Source organism: Leucoraja erinacea, chromosome 4 (genome assembly GCF_028641065.1).
Source record: "Leucoraja erinacea ecotype New England chromosome 4, Leri_hhj_1, whole genome shotgun sequence".
In the NCBI taxonomy this organism is placed as follows: Eukaryota; Metazoa; Chordata; class Chondrichthyes; order Rajiformes; family Rajidae; genus Leucoraja; species Leucoraja erinaceus.
Window position 1 is genome coordinate 60,061,009 of NC_073380.1, and position 17,369 is coordinate 60,078,377.

General features: G+C 43.1%; 1 protein-coding gene across 1 annotated transcript in view; it reads left to right on the plus strand.

The window, feature by feature from the left end:
• The first annotated feature begins 2,115 nt into the window (after positions 1–2,115).
• LOC129696472 (piezo-type mechanosensitive ion channel component 2-like) overlaps positions 2,116–17,369 on the plus strand; it is a 504,307-nt gene continuing 489,053 nt past the window's right edge. The window contains exon 1 of the mRNA XM_055634398.1: positions 2,116–4,495. Within this exon, the coding sequence (XP_055490373.1) occupies positions 4,432–4,495 (64 nt within the window). The 5' untranslated portion in view covers positions 2,116–4,431. The remainder of the gene's footprint in view (positions 4,496–17,369) is intronic.

The following is a 17,369-nucleotide window of genomic DNA, read 5'->3' on the forward strand; positions in this document are numbered from 1 at the left end:
TTAATGGTCCCTGGAGACCCACTCACATTCTGGCCAAATTTATTACAGATGCAGAAATTTGGCATCAGTGGATCTGGGCAAGTGGGACATTTAGGGCCGGGAAAGGCCAAAAGATCCTTCTCAGGGCCTCGCAAAAGCATGGGAATGCAGTGGGGGTGGAATGAAGATGATGGTGTCTTCAAACTGTAACCCTTTCCACTTGTGGATCTCGCTGGGTATAAAGAGGGGTAAAATCCTGGCCAATGCATCAATTCCCCAACCAATCTTACACAAACCTTAATCCCTACTTAACCCTATGGTTGTTTGCAGGACTTTGTTCAGAAATTTGGCCAAATTTGTGTGGGGCTATCATGATGCTTTATTCAATGGTTGTAGAGTCATACAGCATGGAAACACGCCCTTTGGCCCAACTTACCAACACCTGCCAACATGTCCCATCTACACTATTCCCACCTGCCTACATTTGGCCCATATCCCCCCCAAACCTGTCCTATCCGTGTACCTGTCTAAATGTTTCTTAAACATTGCGATAGTACCTGCCTCAACTACTTCCTGCAGCAGCTCGTTCCATACACCCACCACCCTTTGTGTGAAAAAGTTATCCCTCCGATTCCTATCAAACCTTTCCTTCCTCCCTCACCCTAAACCTATGCCTCTGTTTCTCAATTCCTCTGCTCTATGCAATTTAGTCCTTTAAAAAAAAAACTAAATTTAAGAGGAACAATTGCAATTACACTTTGGGTGATGTTTCGGGTTGGGACCCTTCTTCAGACACCTCTGTGATGTTGACTCAGTCGAGTACTGTAATTTCACATGATTATAAGCTACAATTCACACTAGAAGTCCAAGTTACTGTTGAGTGGATTGCTTATTTAGATAACTATCAAAATAAATCTATCAATCATGCTTCTCCTTAGCAAAGTAGTGTTCCCGTTAAGTGTTTCTATCTTTCAACAGGTGAATCCATCTATTCACTGATAACTGCTTGTTTGAGCAGTTAACTATCACTTATGTACCACTCAGAGTAGTTGGAGTTTTCCCGTCTACTCAGCTGGGAAATGGACCCAATTACCTGTTTGCTTCACAACACAGTCCACCTTCTCCCCCCCAATCTCATTACATAATGGCCATAAATAGGTAGCACCTGGCAATTTGGATGACAGGCTAATTGTAAGGAAATTAGTCTCTGCCTTCTGGCTCCATATACATCAGCCCATTAGTTCTCCAGCTTCCACTATAAGGACGTGAATGTAATAAATAATTAAATCCATGGTGTGTGAAGGGAAAAAATATAGAACCTCCCCTCTTACAGCAACTGTAAACACGCGTTTTTATTACCCCCCAAAAAAAGAAACGGAGCAGGAGTCAAGTGTATTATTGTTATATGTACCAGAGAGAACAATGAAATTCTTACTTGCAGCAACACTACAGAATATGTAAACATAGTACTCTGAAAAATAATATAATAAACGAGAACAAAGTTTATTTGGGGTGGCAGAGTGGCGCAGCAGTAGAGTTGCTGCCTTACATAACCCCCCAGTGTATACAGTCTGAAGAAGGGTCTCGACCTGAAACCTCACCAATTCCTTCACTGCTGCCTGCCCCGCTGAGTTGCTCCAGCATTTTGTGTCTTTCTTCTAAATAGCTCAGAGCTTATTTGGAGGATGTAGTATTTCATAGCCCGATGGCTGTAGAATTCAAAGAACCAACCGACATCTGTGGAGGCAAAAATATTTGTGTGTATCTTTCAGATCGAGACCCAGGTTCCTGACTGTCCCACCGAGTTCATTCAACGTACCGCTTCTTGTTCCAGTTCTAAAGAAGGCTTCCGACCCGAAACGTCAACTATTCCTCTCTCCAGAGACGCTGCCTGACCCGCTGAGTTACTCCAGCATTGTGTGCCTATCTCCAGCAATCCACCGTCTCTTTGGTCCTCGTATTTTTGTTACTTTTCTGCCATCGTTTTCAGATTCATTATAAGGGAATTCTTAACAGTATGGCCAATTTTTAAAAAAACATAAAAATACTGTACATCAATTATGTTTAATAGATAGGAGTTAGTTGCAGGGCGATCAGATGGGCTAATTTCTAATTTTCATAAACACTGCAGAAATCCTGAGCGTCACGCAATCACGTTTGCTCAAAAGTTAAGATTAAAAGTCTAAAAAAGGATGCGATTGTTTGCTGCCCGTAAAAGTGTTATGTTCAATCGAGATGGTATGTAAACAAAACCTGTCTAATGGCAGATAGCTCCAGTGGATTGTTTTTTTTTTTAAATGCCTACAATGTTTTTGAAAATACGAAAATGAAGAAAAGCAGTGGCTCCGGTTTCGATGCTCCCAATCGCCTAGAGAAAGTCACATAAGACATTGTTGAGTGTAACTCCGTGTGCGAAATAAGGACTGAGATACAGAAAATAAACAAATGCAGATTATAGGCACAAAAATGCTGGAGTAACTCGGCGGGTCAGGCAGCATCTCTGGAGAAGAGAAAAGGATGGGAGAGGGTTCGGATCGCGACCCTTCTTCAGATTGACACGTAGAGGGGGACAGTGAGAGAGGAGGGGCACTTCTTCAAAGTAGTCATACCTTGAGGAGATTTCGTAATGGAGCAGGCAAAATGTAGAAACAAAGAACGGCAGATGCTGGTTTATTCCAAATATAGACACAACGTTCTGCAGCGGGTCAGGCAGCATCTCTGGAGAATAAAAGGAGAGGTGATGTTTCGGGTGGGGACACTTTTATTTCACAAGCCACTTAAAAAAAAAAATCTTTCACTGCCGAACGCGCTATATTTTGGGAACAGATTCTTTATTGTATCTCTTTATAGCGAGTTGCTACAGCTTTTTATCAACAATACTAGAGCGAGTTACTATAGTTTGGTATCTTTTACGTTTGTGATTATTCTTTTCTATTTTATGTTATCTGTAAATATTTTATTTCACGGTACACCTCTTAGTTAACGAATTCCCTTAGTCAACGATAAAATGCATCCTGTACATTGCAACGAAATTCTACTGTATTTCAGAGACACAGGGAACTGTAAATGCAGTTCTATTCCATAGACTTGGGACGCGCCTTATTTATTTGAAACAAGGTTAGCTGACAAAAAAAAATCAAGGTGTTTCTAACCTATATAAGAATTAAAAACAGCTGGAATAAAATCCTTTCTGTAATTTTGCTTTTTTTAAAGCTGGGTTTTATAAACAAGTTGTTGCTTTGAACGATTTATGTTGGAATGGTGGTTTTACAGATTAATTTAATAAGTGAGGGCAGATAGGCACAAAATGCGGGAGTAACTGAGCGGGACAGGCGGCATCTCTGGAGAGAAGGAATGGGTGACGTTTCTGGTCGAGACCCTTCTTCTGACTGACTTGACACACTTTCTATTCTTCTCTCCGCTGCCTGTCCCACGGAGTTACTCCAGCACTTTGTGTCTATTTTCGGTTTAAATCCGCATGTCATTCTTTCCTACATAATAAATGAGGGAGTTCTCAAAATCAGTTTTAAACCCCAAGCCTCAACTCGCCGGGCTGGTCGGATTGCTAGATTTTATTCCTTTCCACATGCATGCGTGACGCTTCCTCGATTTGTGAATGGTCGAACCGGACGTCGATCAGGGAGGGAGAGAAAGGGTGAGAGGGGCGGTGTTTTGTCAAGAGTTTCATTGAAGGTGGAGAGACGAGTGTGGTTCGCAGTGGAGAGGCGAGCGGCCGCTGAGAAGAGTCCCGGGGAAGTAGCCAGCGCCAAGGGCTGCCTTTTTCAACCCAGTTAACCAGCGGGAATTAAAACACTGAGTCCCCAGCGCGAATCCCGAGAGCAGACAGACGTGTTGCTGAAACGAAAAAAAAGAAATCGATTCTCTTTTGTGAAATCAAAGGATCACACAGTATCTAATAAACTGGCCACCGGGAATCAAGGCTACTGTACACAAAACATTGACAGAAAGGCCGGGGTAACATCACTGAAACTGCCCGGCTCTGATGAGTCATCTTGGGTGAAGGATTTAATAGCGGAACAGCTTGAAGTCGCCTTCTCCAGAAACATAACTCGTTTCCCTGCACCGTTACCGGCATCAATTGCACCTCCCGGTGAATTAAAACAAACACACAGGACAAATGTCGAGACCACCAGGAAGCCAGTTGTGAACAACCAACAACAAATTGGACTGTCTCTCTACCAGTCAAAGCAGGTACTGCTCGGATGTAGAGGCGATGGGACTCGCCCGTTAAGATTTCCCCGGGACTGGAGAGCTAACGCCGAGACAACTTTAGAGAGGAAGAATAAACAGCATGAACAGGTCGCCGTGAATGCCGGCGAGGATCGGGCCGGAGTGGATGGATTTTCTTGTTTGCGAATGATTGACCGCGGGCAGCTAATAACTAACTATTTGACCTCCCCGCGGTAGGTTTAAGAGAATTGTCTGCTCACAATGGCATCGGAGGTGATGTGTGGTCTGATCTTCAGACTACTTCTTCCCGTCTGTTTAGTTGCTGGTAAGTGACTCTAGATAATAGCCTTTCTTTACACCTGCGGGATTATTTTTTGACCAGACCGTCTGGAAATATCTGTAATGGGTTGTTTTTATTTTTTTTTAAACTCCTCTCCGAAAATGCAAACTTTCCCAAAGGATGCGTTGTTTTGCAGCGATTGTTTTGTCTTCTTCTTCAAATAAATGATAGGTTGAAATGCAATGCTATAACGCTGTTTTTTCTGGAGTTGGGCGCAGAGTTTAGTTATTTGTTATTGTGGAGAGAATTTTTGAAAGTATTGAACGCAAGGTTGTGATCGATCAGGTGTATTTTTGTCCGTATCTGTCGCTGTTAAAAAAAATCTAATTGAGATTTAGGCTGGAGATGAACAAAAACGGCACCATAAATGCATTTGCCATCGCTCCTACAAGGCAGATTAACACACAAACAGCCCATCACATTCGGTCGGGAAGGAACTTGGAATCGATTTTCCCCGAGGAGGAGACATGCCGGGGGAGAAGAGGGAGAGAGAAAACATGGGTACAGCCTGAAAGCAGACTTGAAATTGAATGTGCTCCTCGCCTGTGCTGCATGTGAATGGAGTTCCTTGATTAGTTAAGTTGAAATGCGCCTGAATTTAATGAGCGCTGGCATTAAAGGATTAAAGTCGGTAACCACAGTCCCGTCTGCCGTGCAGGACGGGCGAGCGGGCGGCTGGTTCCTTGGTCCAAGGTTGGGGCGAAACAGCCGCCCGGCTGGTTGCAGAGAGCCGCGGCGCGGCGTGGCCACTGTGATGCGAGCGAGCACTGCACTGAACTGAACCGTCTTGTCAGTTGCGGCCAATGCGGCTGCGAAGTCTACACTTAAAGCCCAGCCGCTGGGCGAAGGGGAGGCAGGCGTGAACGCTGTTTGTAACCCGACTGAATTCCAGATATTATATTTTCCAAATGCCACTGCGATTGAAGCCACAATTTAAAAAATGTGATCACTTAAAACGAATGTAGCGCCTATTACATCGTATAACGCAGACGGTCGTGGAGGCCTGGTCAATGGATATTTTTAAGGCTCAGATTGACAGATTCTTGATTATTAAGGGTGTCGTTTGGGGTCATGGGGAGAATACAAGAGAATGGGGTTGAGAGGGAAAGATAGATCAGCCGTGATTGAATGGCGGAGTAGACTTCCTAGGCCGAGTGGGCCAATCCTTTCCCTATAGCTTATGAACATGAGTACCAGCAAAATATTTTTGGAAATATGTTGTAACGTAGCTAATGTCACAGCACAAGATGCCATTAATTAACAAATATATATAGAAACAAGGAATACCAAGAAAAGACACAAAATGTTGGTGTAACTCAGCTGGCCAGGCAGCATCTCAGGAGAGCATGAGTAGGTGACGTTTCGGGTCCAGACCCTTCTTCAGACAGTTGTTCTTCAGAATAAATACGCTTTTTTTCTGAAGAAGGTTCCCAACCCGAAACTTGCACTAAACGTTATTACCTTTATCATGTATCTGTACATTGTGGACAGCTTGATTGTAATCGTGTGTAGATTAGCACGCAACAAAAGCCTTTCACTGTACCTCGGTACACCTGACACTAAATGCTTGCCTATCCATTCCCTCCACAGATGCTGCCTGACCCACTGCATTCCCCCAGAAATGTATATTTTTCTCAAGATTCCAGCATCTACATTCCCTTAATTCTGGTGACATTTGTTGAGCGAAAAAGATGACCATATTTCGCAATGGTTTTTATTGGATATTTATGCACGATCCTGCTGTAATGCCTCGTACGAAGGTTGTACCTAGAAGGTTGTACCTAAGATAGTGACGTGCTCCATCAACACTGGGCCAAGTCAGACACGATTTGTAGCTCCTGTCTCCAGGGTGGGACATGAATCTGGTTCAAACTTAGTTAGCAATTGAGTTGAGGTAAACATGACATTAGGAATCAATCCACTTTTTGAATAAGTGTTTCACTGAAATATTCAAGTTGGCTTGTCTGGATAGAATGTGTAGAACACAAAATGCTGGAGTAGCTCAGCAGGACAGGCAGGAACTGTGGAGGACATGGATAGGTGACGTTTCGGGGCAGGACCCTTCTTCAGACTGATGGGGCGGGGGGAGGAAGGAATTGAAACTTAGCGTTGAAGAGACTGAGGTGTCTTCATAAGATGTAGGAACAGAATTAGGCCATTCAGTCCATCGCGTCTATTCTGACACTCAATTATGGCTGAAATAGTTTTTGCTCCCAACTCCATTCTCCTGCCTCCTCCCTGTAACCTTTGACACCGTACAAATCAAGAGCCTATCAATCTCTGCCTTAAATATCTAATGACTTGCCCACCACAGCCATCGGAAGCACTGAATATCTTGTCTCCATTTTTAGGGTGGCAATGTGGCGCAGTGGTAGAGTTGCTGACTAACAGCGCCTGAGACCGGGATTCGATCCTGACCATGGCACTTTTTTCATGGAGGTTGTATGTTCTCCCTGTGACCGTGTAGGTTTTCTCCAGGTGCTCCAGTTTTCACCCACATTCCAAAGATGTGCAGGTTTGTTGATTAATTGGCTTCTGTAAATTATCCCTAGTGTGTAGGATAGAACTGGTGTTCAGGTGATTGTTGGCCAGTGGGCCAAAGGGCCTGTTTCCGCATTGTATCTCTAAACAAACTACATTTTGATGGTATGCCCCTTTATTCTGAGGCTCTCATCCTATATCTAGGATATAAGTGGGGTTAGATGAGGTAGACACAAAATGCTGGAGTAACTCAATGGGGCAGGCAGCATCTTTGGAGAGAAGGAATGGGTGACATTTTGGGTCATGACCCTTCTTCAGACTACGGGTTAGATGAGGTGATGGGGGTCTAGGATTTGAAAGTTATTGAAGTGTTGAAGAATATGTAAGATGCCTTGGATGTAGCTTCAGTTTAGATTAGTTTACAGATACAGCGTAGAAACAGGCCCCTTGCCCCACCGGGTCAATGCCGACCAACGATCCCCGGACACTAACACTATCCTATAACACCAGAGAGTTTATAAATTTACCAAACCAATTACCCGACAAATCTGTACGTCTTTGGGATGTGAGAGCAAACTGGAGCACCCGGAGAAAACCCATACAGTCACAGGGAGAATGTACTAACTCCATACATATAGCACCCGTAGTGAGGATTTAACTTGGGTCTCTGGCGCTGTAAGGCAGCATCTCTACCGCAGCGCCACCATGCCGCCCATTTAGATGAGGTAATGGGAGTGATAATGGCGGTCTAAATTGAATTAGATGAGGCAATGGGAGTGTAGGAATACAAGGAATTGATAGAAAATATTTTAACGCCAGCTTCTCACTCTAATGTTAGCAATGACCTGGAAGAGTCAAAGCCTAGAAAAGGTTTTGTGATCAATGGGATGTTTAAATGTCTGTCGATGCAGTTCATGTGCAGTTGCAACTTCCTTTCCTCCGTTAACTTACGGTTGACTGGAATGTATCAGGTAAAAATCCAGACAGCCCTCTTGTGCAAATAAACACTACTGACCCCCTCCCCTCCCCTCCACTATGTCCCTGGCTTCTGATAGTAATTCTCACTGTCAGTGGCTTTCAAAGGAGAGTGTCGATTTTTATTTTTCAAGGGTTTTCAGATAACAAGGCGAGCCTTCATAAATTGGTGTGTGTTGCCACACTGAGAAAGACAGGAGGCACATTAGCCATTTGATGTTCAGTTTTTAGTTTAGTTTAGAGATACGGTGTGGAAACAGGTCCTTCGGCCCACCGAGTCCACGCCGATCAGAGATCACTCCGTGCATTAGCACCATCCTACACAAACTGGAGACAATTTACAATTTTACCATTGGTCTACAAACCGGTACGTCTTTGTGTGGGGGGGAAACCGGAGCAGCCAGAGTAAACCCACGCAGGTCATGGGGAGAACGTACAACCTCCGTACAGACAGCACCCATAGTCAGGATCGAACTCGGGTCTCTGGGGCTTTAAGGCAGCTATTCTACTGCTGTGCCACCGTGCCAGTTTTAGTTTGGGACAGGGTGGTGTTGCATGGGTAGGGGTGCTTCTAGGAAGGTTGCACTCCAACCCTTCCTTGTCTAAGTATGACCACCACAACCCATCCCATGCATTCAGGGAGCCCTCGTGATCTCGCCGGTGATATAGGGCAGGGGGGCCCCAATTGACCTGCAAACCTTGATGGTAATTCTCTTGCCCAAGCTTGAGATGAGTAACATAGCGAAACTAGGCAGCATCTCTGGAGAAAAACGATAGCTGACATTTCGAGTCTGAAGAAGGGTCCTGACCCAAAGCGTCACCTATCTTTTTTTCTTCAGAGATGCTGCCTGACCCGCTGAGTTACTCCAGCACTTTGTCAGCCTCTTTGGCATAAATCAGCATTTGTCGTGGTTCTTTGTTTCTTCACTCCCGCCATAGATACTGCCTGACCCATTGAGTTCCTCCAGCACTTTATGTTTTGCTCAAGATTCCAGCATCTGCAGTTCCTTGTATGGACAAGCCTTTGGGTGTGACCTGTTAGCTAAAGTCAATACTTGTGCAGGGAGCAGCTGGACATTTATGTGAGCCGAGCCAGCCACGAACTAAGCTGCAAACACAGTGGATCCGTCGAGGGTTGCAAACTCATTCAAAGGGCAGAAGGCAGGGAATCATAGTTTAGCATCTATCTAGCAAGATGTTGGAGTCAATAACCAAAGAGGAAAGAACTAATCATTTAAGAAGGCTGATATCACTGAACCTAGTCACCATGATTTTATGAAAGGTGTTTGCTCAAATTCTATGAGAAATACATAAAAGCTGAAGGATATGCTTCAAGACGTCGTCAACTATGTTTATTTGTCGTATGTACAGACATTGAAAGGGTCCAAATCCAAATTGTCCCCTATCCATGTTCTCCAAGGATGCTGCCTGACCTGCTGAGCTACTCCAGCACTTTGTTTCTTTTCTTGGTAAACCGGCATTTGCAGTTCCTTCTTTCTACACTTCTAAACAATTAACTTCTTATTTGAAGCAGCTTAACAGGCCCATAAACATAATACACACAGCTAAAAGTATATCAATTAAGTCAGTATATTAATTTTAAAATATCAATAAATTAATAACCACAACGAAAGGGACATTCCCTAGAAGTTCACGGTTGTTGAGGTTAGTATTGTGCAGTGTTCCAGTGTTGGTCGCTGGGAGGAAGCTACTGTTGAACTTGGTGGTCACGGTTTTCAGGCTCCTGCACCACCTTCCTGATGGTAGGAGTGAAATGAGAGCGTGATCAGGGTGTTGTTGGTTTTCTTGTTGATATTGGCTGCCTCCTACACATGGTCTTCTCTGTTGTAGAGTTGCTGCCTAACAGCACCAGAGACCCGGGCTTGATCCGGCTTACGGATGCTGTCTGTACAGAGTGCACGTTCACCCTGTGATCTGCATGGGTTTACTCCTGGTGCTCCTGTTCCCATATGGTCACGGAGAGAATGTGCAAACTCCTTGCAGACAGCACTGTAGTCAGGATCGAGCATGGGTCTGGGGTGCTGTGAGGCCTCAATTCTAGCACTACATCACAGTGCCATCCCTACATGGATCCCTTTCTGTGTAGTTTCCGTTCATGGACACTGAGCTATGTGAAATTGAAAACACAATCACTGTCCTACAAAACAATTAAATTTTATACTCTAGTTTCAAACTAATGTGTGCTGAAGAAGGCTGGCAAATGGTCTAGTGTGCCCCAAACAAAATGCTGATTTAGTTTTGAACCCAATTGTTCAAAAAGAGCCGTAACGCCTGACAGAAAAGAATGTAGGTGTTGGTCAGAATGATTGTTCAGTATAAAATTGAAGGTCATAAATTGGTCATTTACCAAATACAGATATCTCTTTTTGCCTTATTGACATTGATTCTTGAAATCCTAAAGCCTGAGGATTCTGAATTTTTAACAACCTCTCATTTAATCTCATTTACAGTAGACAGTAATAGTTATTTTGGTTTTGCGTTGTAATTTAGATTTGGGTTCAAACGTTTCAGAAGTTTCTGCAGAATTAACGGCAATGAGTTCACAGTGTGAAAAATTATACTCGTAAAAATAACCCCATCAATCTTTGGCAATATGGCACAGCAAGGATTCCAAGCTGCAGATTATGAGGTGATTTGTGCCTCATTGGACCACAGTCTACAAACCACAACTCTCTCCTCCTGTACCTTTATGTGCCATAACATCACTGGATTTACACAACTTAATGTTGCTTCAGCTATTTAGGACTTGTCATTTATTGAATAACGACTGTTGATGATTTGTAGATACAAGGAACATAAAGACTCAGAGTGCTGGAGTTACTCAGCGGGTCAGGCAGCATCTCTGGAGAACATGGATAGGTGACATCTCCCTAAAACAATCCGTCCGAAAAAGGGTCCCGACCCAAAACATCACCTATCCACGTTCTCCAGAGATGCTGCCTCATCTGCTGTAGTCCTCTAGTATTTTGAATCTATCTATGGTGTCATTTCGGTTTGGGATCCGTCCAAAGACTCAAGATGATTTTTTTTTTTATGGGCCTGTCCCACTTACCCGACTTTTTCGGTGATTGCCGGCACTAGTCATAAGTCCTTACAGGTCGCCGAAAATTCTCAACATGTTGAAAATCCAGCGGCGACCAGAACAAGGTATGACTCTTTGGTCGACTACTCATGCCCATACAGGCTTCACCCCGTGACATGTCTCCAGGGTGTCGCCTGTATGGTCGTGAGTAGTCTCATCAGTCGCCCAAAGAGTCGTGGCGTCTTTCTGGTCGCCGCTGAATTTTCAACGTTAAAAATTTTCGCCGACCTGCAACGGCCTATGACGAGCGCCGGCAGTCGCCGAAAAAGTTACGTAAGTGGGACAGGCCCATAAGGCGTTTTAACTTGTTCCAAGTTTAAAAAAAAATAAAAAATTCTATTTTAGAAAATATATATATTTTGTCTTTTTCTATCTTTTAATCCATTCTTTCTTTCTGCCGCTACTATAGTTTGAAGCCATTTTGGCTAATTTATAAAATATTGGAGATATTTGGTACGGGGTGTATATGGGGAGACAGAAACAGCGATTGGTTTAAGGTGACCTTTCATCAGACTTTTGCATTTCGTTAAATTCTATTTTTTTTTTTCTTCATCCTTTCTATCATTCTCCATACTTACAATTCATTAAATAATGAGGTAAATGATTGGAGTTGACTGTGGCACAGTACAGGGTGGCAGAGACCTGGGTTTGATCCTGACAACGGGTGCTGTCTATACGGAATTTATGCGTTCTCTCCATGACCTGCGTGGGTTTTCTCAGGGAGCTCTGGTTTCCTTCCACACTCCAAAGACATACAGGTTTGTAGTTTAATTGGCCTGGTTTATTTGTAAATTGTCCCTAGTGTGTGTAGGATAGTGTGTAGGATAGTAGGATAGGTATGAAGAAGGGTATTGACCCGAAACGTCACCTATTCCTTCGCTCCATAGATGCTGCCTCACCCGCTGAGCTTCTCCAGCATTTTTGTCTACGTTGGATAGTGTCAATGTGCGGGGATCGCTGGTCAGCACGGTCTCAGTAGGTTGAAGGGCCTGCTTCTGCGTTGTATCTCTAAACTAAACTGAACTAAATCAACAAAGCCCCAGTGCAAAGTTGACCATGCCATGCCAGTTTTATTTGTGTTTCATGCGAGTTTTCCAATGCAAAATTAATATAATCTGAAGGGGGAGTTAGAATCACAGAGTGCTTGAAATTTCTTGGCTACAGGGTTCAACAGATTTTAGGTTTTCTTTCCATTGCACAGGGTGACCTAACCATAGTAACTTATCACGCAAGGTGGCATAACTAATATTTACATACAGGTCACATTTAGGTGATGACTGATGAATGAGAACATGTATTTATTGAGAACATGGGATTGCTGTAACATTAGGTGAATGGCTGTGCGGACTGGTATTCAGTCTGAAACTGGCCATTTGCTCCACGTTTAATGGAATGTTTTTCTAAGCAGGACATATTTTCAATTAACGTTCATAAGTTGTTAGAGCAGAGTGTGGCCATTGACGATGAACCTCTCATCAAGTCTACTCCGCCATTCAATCATGGCTCATCTATCTTTCCCTCTCACCTCCATTCTTCTGACTTGACCCCATAACCACTGACACCTGTACTGATCAAGAACCTATCAAATCTCCACCTTAAAATATCCACTTACTTGGCCTCCACAGCCATCTGTGGCAATGAATTCCACCGATTCACTATCCTCTGGCTAAAGAAATTCCTCCTCCTCCTCTTTCTAAAGGTACGTCCTTTTATTCTGAGGATATGGCCTCTGGTCCTAGACTCTAGTTCCCATTAGTGGTAACATCCTCTCCACATTCACTCTATCCAGGCCCAACATTGTCTTGACTTTGCAGTTTTGAAACTTCTTATCGAGTCCATACACAAGATTAGAAGTTGTTCGGGCCAGAGCTGAACACACTTCTCGGCATCTGCATACAATAGTGTCTGTCTTACGCTTCTTGTGCGTGGTGGTGGAAAGATTGGTGGAAGCAGGGTCGCGATGTGAACACTCTTTCCTTGATCCCAGTTTTGAAACTAAACCTGAGTGAAATCAGTTAAATGGTCAAAACACACATTGCTGGAAGAACGCAGCGGGCCAGGCAGCATCTGGGGAGGGAATGGACAGGCAACACTTTGGGTCGGGACCCGTTGTCAGATTGATTGTAGAAGAATATTTCAAAGTAGGCATTCTTTGAGTAGATTTCACAGTGGAGTAGTCAATGCAGATTCAAGGAACTGTAGACGCAGGAATCTTGAGCAAAACACGAAGGGCTGGAGAAACTCAGCAAGTCGGGCAGCATCTGTGAAGGGAATAGACAAGGTGACGTTTCGAGTCGGGACTCTACTTTAGTCTGCATATTCAAATATCGCTTGAGTTTCTCCAGCATTGTGTGTGAGAGAGAGTGAGATCTTTCTTGTAAAAGTATTACAATTTTAAAGTGGCACATGCATTAGAAATGAATACATGATACAGAGAAGTGCTGAGAAAACCTGCTCAAGTTTCTTTGGAGCGTAGGAGGCTGAGGGGATGACATTATTGAAGTTTACATGAGGGTTGCACTATGCGCAGCTGGTAGGGAGCTGCCTCACGACGCCAGAGACCCGGTTCGATCCTGCTCCCAGGAGCTGTCTGTACGGAGTTTGCACGTTTTCTCTGTGACTGCGTGGGTCTTCTGGTTTCCTTCATCATCCTAAAGACAGGCGTGTTTGTAGGTTAATTGGACTGTAAATTACCCTGAGTGTGTAAGGAGTGGACGGGGCAGTGGGATAACATAGAACTAGTGTGAGCATGGACTCGGTGGGCCGAAGGGCTTGTTTCCAATCACAATTATAATTTTCAATTTTATCAAGCCAATTAACCTACAAACCTGTACGTCTCTAGATAGATAGATGAGGGGAATCACTAAAGTAAATGTTTAGTCTTAATCCCGGCAGGGAATTGTAAAATCAGAGCGTTAGGGAGGAGAGGGGGAGCTGAGAGGAGAGGGATTTAGTGAGACCTTTGGGACAACCTTTTTCACCCGGAGGGTAGTCCATATTCCAGAATGAACTACCAGAAGAAGCAAAAGGAGCGGGTACAATTCTGACTTTCAAAAGGGATTTGCACAGATACATGAATTGGAAGGGTTTAGAATCCTATGGGGCAAATAAGTTACGGGGAGAAGGCAGGGGCATGGGGTTGAAAGGGAAAGTTAGATCAGCCATGATCGAATCGTGGAGTCAGATTTGATGGGCTGAATGGCCTAATTCTGCTCCTGTCTTATGGTCTAATGAAATCAGTGAGAATTCCAACTTGTTTAGCATGGACAAGTTGGGCTGAAGGGTTTGTTTCATGCTGTATAGATCTATGAATTTATTTTTGCTGACCTTAAGCGATTTAGTTTGAGATTTTTTTTGGGCAGTAGCTGACTTCTCCAAACCTTGGCTCCTACTTCAGCTTATTCCAGGAATCCACTGTGAGCCATTCTGCATGCAAATCTTGCTGGTGTAACTCCGTGGGAATGGGCAGCATCTCTGGAGAGTATGACTGGGTGACGTTTTGGGTCGAGACCCTCAGTCTGAAGAAGGGTCTTGACCCATAACGTCACCCATTCCATCTCCACACAGATGCTGTCTGCCCCGCCGAGTTACTCCAGCATCTTGTGTCTATCTTCAGTGTAAACCAGCATCTACAGTTCCTTCTTACACATTAAAATGCAAGCCTTCCCTTATGGTGCAAAGACATGGCATTTTGCAAAACTATATGTGATTCATTCATGATCTTGTGGCTCTGGATCGAAATACTAATTCGTAACATATTTTACAAGTTTAGAAATTGCCCAAACCTATTCAAGCAACACAAATTTGGTCAGATTGACTGGCAAAATGCATGCCTGGATACTGGTGGAAACTCTCATAGAATAATCTTATTGTTTACGTGGCTGTATAATTCTTGGCTTTCGAATCATGCTTGAGCATCGTTAACAGCTCAGTTATTATGGGTCAATCTTAGCTCGTGTTGGGTTTTTTCCATTATACTCAACTAGTGATTATGCACTCTGACAGCCACTAAAGTTTCTTTCTTAAGAAAAATTTGCAAGCTAACATGATTTTTATTACCATTAAAAAAAAAAAAAAGTCATGCATCAATATTAAAATAAATAAAATTTGAATTTTTTTGGTCGATTTTGACCTTTAAAGAATATTATTATTCTTTATTATAATTATTCAAATTATTTATCTTTGCTGCATGCAGCAATGTCAAATCGTCAGAATGGAAAATAGATAAGTTTGTGCATTTATTGTAGATTAGAAATGTAATCCATTTTGTACAGAATTTATGAGAGAACGTCATTGTGAAAATTAATTTTTTTTCAGTGGTCGGGTGCTTCACAGTACCAGAAACCCGGGTTCAATCCTGACTATGGATGCCGTCTGTACAGATATTGTATGTTGACTAATTGTGACTAATTGGGATTGCTCTGGTTTCCTCCCGCACTCCAACGACCTGCATGGGGTTTATCGGTTAATTGCCTTCGGTAAAATTGTAAACGGTCCTTAATGTGTGGGATAGTGTTAATGTATGTGGTGATCACTGGTCAGTGTGGAATCGGTGGGACAAAGAACCAGTTTCCACGTTGATCTCTGAAGTCTAAGATTTTTTTATGCTGACATGAATATCATTATGTTTTTCAAAAAGATGCACCTCAATATTTAAAAAATAGGGTTTTTTGTGTCTGTTTTGGTCTTCAATGAATATTATTATTCTTTTTTAGAATTATTCAAATTATTCATCTTTGCTACATGTGTACCGTACCAAAGACATCCCCAAATTGTCAGGCCGAGGGGCCTGTTTCCACAACGTATCTCTCTGTAGAGGGAAGAAAGTGTCCAAAATGTTGATGAAAATATCAATAAAATGTTAGCTGAACAACAAATGAAGGGATCCATAATCAAGTAGAAATCTTATCAGCTAAACTTGCTGTGGATTTTTAATGTCAGTTTTAGTAGAACCAGCTGTTAACGATTTGGAGATTACGGTTGATCTTGTTTGAGGGAATGCAATTCCATCCACTTGTCTGTTTTCATTTGCTATTATCATTCCTTCTGCACAGATTCTATGAGTTCATCTACAGTTTGAAGAACATCCTGAGATATTTAAATTGTGTGCAAAGTGTAATAAACACCCAATATGTGGTTTAGTTTAGAAATACAGCACGGAAACAGGCCCTTACAGCCCTCTATGTCAATGCCAACCAGCGTCTGTCTCTGTACTGTACACTGACAATGACAATTAAAATCTGAATCTGAATCTGATCCCCGTGTATCCTACACACTTGGAACAATTTACAGAAGCCAATTAACCTACAAACCTGCACATCTTTGGAGTGTGGGAGGAAAGCAGAGCATCCGGGAAAAACCCGCGCGGTCACAGGGAGAATGTACAGAGTCCGTACAGACAGCACCCATAGTCAGGATCGAACCCAGGCCTCTGGTGCTCAAAGGCAGCAACTCTACCGCTGCTGTTGCAGAATAATTTGGTGAAGTTCTTGCATATTCCTGGGTGATGTACAAAGATTGAGTAATAAATCTTGAAACTAGGAACTTCAGTTTAATAGAAGCTTTGAACATCTTCCCCATACTGTTTGAGGGTGTTCCCCAAGTGTAGTAGTGGGACTATATGAGATCTATCCACCCTTTGTACAAAATAGGTTAATTACAAAACAATTCAAACCAGCACCCTTGGATTTACAAGGCAGAATTAGCAAATGTATATTTGTAAAATGGTTTGTCTTCTTCTGGGCCTTGTTTAAATGTTCGAGCTGTGATGGAGATGTTTATGGAGACTTCAAGAAAAATTGTGGCAGATTTTTGCCTTGCTGTAATTAAATTCATATGTTTTAAGGAAAAGAACACATTGTAGTCTGATACAAGCCAGATACTTTCATAACATTTAACATTTAAGTGACAATTGGACACGTACAAGGATATGGACATGGACATGTACATCGACATGGCTAGATCAGGCTTATAGGGACATAGCCAAGCGCAGGCAGATGGGATAGTGTAGTGCAGTGGGATGGCATGTTGGTCATCATGGGCAAGTTATACAGTGTGGAAACCCACCGAGTCTGCACCAATCAGCGATAACACTTACACTAGGATAATCCTACGCACTAAGGACAAATTACAGAAGCCAATTAACGTACAAACCTGTATATCTCTGGAGTGTGGGAGGAAATTGGAGTACGCGGGAAAACGACAGGGAGAATGTACGAACTCCGTACAGACAGCACCTGGGTCTCTGGCAGCAGCTCTGCAGCTACGCCACCGTGCCACTCTCTGAACGGATCTCTGAAC